Raw genomic sequence first — 3812 nt, forward strand, 5'->3', positions numbered from 1 at the left:
TTCAACGCTTAGGCTCGACTCTCTTCCTGAGTTATTCCAGTTTTTTCATGGTTTCATGTCGTAGTAAAAAAACAAAAGGGTCATCTCGGCAAGAGGAGAAGTAAGGACTTGCAACAGAAGAGACTACTGATCCTATTCTTATTCTTAGCTAATTGTTACAAGTTCAGAAGCCCGAAACCCTAAATATAAGGGATCCCTCAAAATAGAGAAGGGTGGGCAGGGCTTCCGCAAGGGCCTCCACTCTCTTCCCGATCAACTCAAACCATCTGTTATGTTTAAAATTTTGTAGTTGTATATATGAAAATTTTCAACATTATCGAAAGTATAAGAACCAAATTTATAAAATTATAATAAGACGAATCATGCTCGGAGCTAACTCGCACGTATACTTGTAAAAGCTAAAATACTTGAGGAATCAAATCTCGTCCTCTATATAAAGTAAAAAAAAAAAGTACAAGGAATGTGAAAGGAAATTAAAAGAGAAACGTGGATGTACAAGAGGGAGTGGTAGGGATTACAAAAATCTGTTTCTTCCTTATATTTTTGGCGTTTCATTACCCCGTTGGAGTTGGAGCCGCAGGTCTGTAAGGGTCCGTTTCATTATCTCTGCTTTGGTACTCCGGACATGCTCACGTGGCAGTCATGTCAGTCTGCCCCACATCCCACGGCCTATGGTTATGGCTTCATTCCACACCTCTCTGCCCCATTCCCCTGTCTCTATCTCTCTCTAAACCAATAATTCCGGCCAGTTCTTGTCACTCTCCGGCCACCACCACCCCCTAACTTTTTCACCTTCATATATACCCCACCCCCTTTTCTCTCCCTCTTCCCTTCTCTATAATCATTCTTTGAGTACAATCCCTTTCTTGTTCTTCTTCTTCTTTTTCTTCATGTTTTGGGGTTATAGCGTATCTTAGCAGCAGAAAAGAGGCCTTTTTTTGGGTCTTGGTGGTGGGATTTCCTTTGAATTTAAGGATTTCTTAGTTTTTCTGAGGTGGGGTTTTGATTTTTTTCATCATTTTCCTTGAAGAAAGATGAACAGAGCATTGCCGGAGATGTTGCAGTGTTTGAACACTGCCGGGGACTGTCCTGATAATCTCAGTGTTCTTGAGAGGCAGAGGGGTCGTTTGAAATTCCAGCAAGATCAGCTTTTGCAGCAGAGCTGTTTCAATAGGGTTGATTACGGCGGCGGATTTCCGCCGCCGGGAGTTGTTCCGGCAGATCACCTCACGGGATTTCCGGGGTTCATGAGTGGCGGTGGCAGCGGTGGTGGGATGTCACTTGTTGAGATGGTAATGGGGGCAGTGAAGCCTGACCCTGGGTTAGGAGGCAAGTTTGATCCCTCTCTGTTGTTGAATGCCACGGCTTATGAGCTCAATTCTTCTCTCTCTAGAACCTCCAGCTGCCCGCCGGCAGTGACTCCGGCTGTGTCGGCCGCCGGAAGAGAGAGCTTCAAGAAAAGGAAAGCTGAGAAAGTTCACACCACCGCCGCCCCCACCAACAACAACAAGAACAAGGCAAGTTTGTATAACATGACCTCTCTCTTTTTCAAAACATTCCTCCATTGAAACATCTCTAAATCTTCAAACCCATATGGGAAAAATGGCCAAAAGCATCAAGAATTTGAAACTAAATCAATGGAGGATTTGCAGGTGGACAAGAACAGCAAAGAGAAAAGGATCAAAACAAGTTCAGAAGAAGAAGAAGAGTTATCCAAAAACAATAACTCAAGCACCACAACAAACAACAACAGAGAAACATCAGCTGATACCTCAAAAGAAAACTCCAAAGCATCAGAGGTTCAAAAGCCTGGTTACATTCATGTCAGAGCACGCCGTGGCCAAGCCACTGATAGCCACAGCTTAGCAGAAAGAGTAAGCCAGAAGAACACCCAATTTCATCATCTGGGTTGCTTTTTCTTTTCCTAATTTGTTAGTTTTCTACAGATTTATGGGGAATTTCTCCTTAAACACTCAAGTTCTTCTGGTTTCATGTAGGCTAGAAGGGAAAAAATCAGTGAAAGAATGAAGTACTTGCAAGATTTAGTACCAGGATGCAACAAAATCACTGGAAAAGCTGGAATGCTCGACGAGATCATAAACTATGTTCAATCTCTTCAAAGACAAGTTGAGGTAGAATTAAATTCACTCAATCCCTAGCCTTGAAAACACTAAAAATCTTGCTCTGAAATCTAAAATTTTCTCTGTGGCATTTTGACAAACAGTTCTTGTCCATGAAATTATCGACTGTCAATCCAAGGTTGGAGTTCAATGTAGATGATCTCTTCACCAAAGAGGTAAGAAAACAAAACAATTTCCAAACTCCATAACTCATTTAATCAGATCAAAATTAACAAGAAGAAGAAGAATCTAATATATTCCCGGGAAACAAACAAACAAACAAACAAACAGGTTTTTCCCCCGGCGATCGGCGAAATGTCATCGGAGATGACAGATCCTTCTTCCAATTTACAATTCAATCCAAACAATCAACAAGTAGTTTCGTGTTCTGGATTAGAAATCGGAATCAATACCTCTGATATCGCACTTCGAAGATCATTCCCAGAAAATTTTGTCGATTCATCATGCCTCACCGTAAGTTCTCAATCCTTTTTCCTTCGATTCTCCGCCATTTTCGATTCAGTTCAAATCGTTTCAAGTTCTTGATAATATCGATCAATCGATGCAGCAATTTCAAACCTCTTCGGGATGGGACATGGATTTGCAGAATCTGTACAATGTGGGTTTCCATCAAGGCCGATCATCAAACGCCTTTTCATCTCATCCATATACAGGTAAAGATAGGATTGAACTGTGTAGTCAATTATCCGTCTTCTTCTTCTTCTTCTTCTTCTTCTTCTTCTTCTTCTTCTTTATTATGATTTGAGAAAGACATTTCAAATGGATCTTTTAAAATTGATGATTGAGACATTCTCATGGTCCCCTTCATCATAAATCTCTTTAAAAAAAAAATTAGGCATTTTCAAAGGAAAAAAAAACAATAGAAATCATTTTTCTAGTGCACAACCTAAACAGACAATGTTCGAGTTCTTTTGAAAAATAGCTTTACCGCTTACTCGTGAAATTTTCGAGAGTTCTTTTTTACCTGAAAAAGCACGTTCAAGCCAACATTTGTAAGATCCCGCATCGTTCAAGTCAACAAAGGTCTCAAAACTTCTACCCAACACATGTTTTAAAATATTTGAGGGAAAGCTCGAGAGGAAAAGTCCAAAGGGGACAATATCTACTAGCAGTGGGTCTGGGCTATTATAGTATCATATCTAGAATGATAAATTTAACAGTATCGAGAATGGTGATTTTGAATCTAACACAACAACCTTAATTTTTACAAAACGAAGTCAAACAGTGACGATGAAAGCAGCTCGTAAATGAGCTTGCTGGGTTTGATGGATGTTTCAAAATCGGATCTATATTAATATTAATGTCTGCAAAGACGTTTTTAGCTCTCTAAAGAACGTTTAATGAATAATCCGAGCTTAATGCTTGTTAATTTTGTTTTTGTAGGTACCATTGAAGGAGGTCATATAAAGATGGAAATGTGAAGTAGCTAGGTAGACCCTAGATCCATCCATCTCACAAATTCAATAAATAATAATAATAATAATAATCCTATGATCATTTTGCTTTCCCTTCCATATATATATATATATATATTTCTTTTTTTCTTTTCTAAAGTATATAATTAGCCCATATATAAATATAAATATATATATATATATATATTTCTTTTTTTCTTTTCTAAAGTATATAATTAGCCCATATATAAATATAAATATATATATATATATATAT

General features: G+C 38.5%; 1 protein-coding gene across 1 annotated transcript; it reads left to right on the plus strand.

Annotated features, from left to right (window-relative positions):
* The first annotated feature begins 546 nt into the window (after positions 1-546).
* Positions 547-3704, plus strand: LOC111474481 (transcription factor bHLH63-like). The gene is made up of 7 exons (XM_023119556.1): positions 547-1517; positions 1653-1874; positions 1998-2132; positions 2225-2296; positions 2412-2594; positions 2689-2794; positions 3525-3704. The coding sequence occupies exons 1-7, from the start codon at positions 1035-1037 to the stop codon at positions 3560-3562; spliced, it is 1239 nt and encodes a 412-aa protein (XP_022975324.1). The 5' UTR covers positions 547-1034; the 3' UTR covers positions 3563-3704.
* The last annotated feature ends 108 nt before the right edge of the window (positions 3705-3812 follow it).

Source organism: Cucurbita maxima, unplaced genomic scaffold, assembly GCF_002738345.1.
Source record: "Cucurbita maxima cultivar Rimu unplaced genomic scaffold, Cmax_1.0 Cma_Scf00415, whole genome shotgun sequence".
In the NCBI taxonomy this organism is placed as follows: Eukaryota; Viridiplantae; Streptophyta; class Magnoliopsida; order Cucurbitales; family Cucurbitaceae; genus Cucurbita; species Cucurbita maxima.

Coding starts and splice junctions, on each gene's coding strand:
- LOC111474481 (XM_023119556.1), top strand. CDS start 1,035: ATGAACAGAGCATTGCCGGAGATGTTGCAGTGTTTGAACACTGCCGGG. Junction 2,133..2,224: donor CTCTTCAAAGACAAGTTGAG/GTAGAATTAAAT, acceptor TTTGACAAACAG/TTCTTGTCCATGAAATTATC. Junction 2,595..2,688: donor TCGATTCATCATGCCTCACC/GTAAGTTCTCAA, acceptor CAATCGATGCAG/CAATTTCAAACCTCTTCGGG.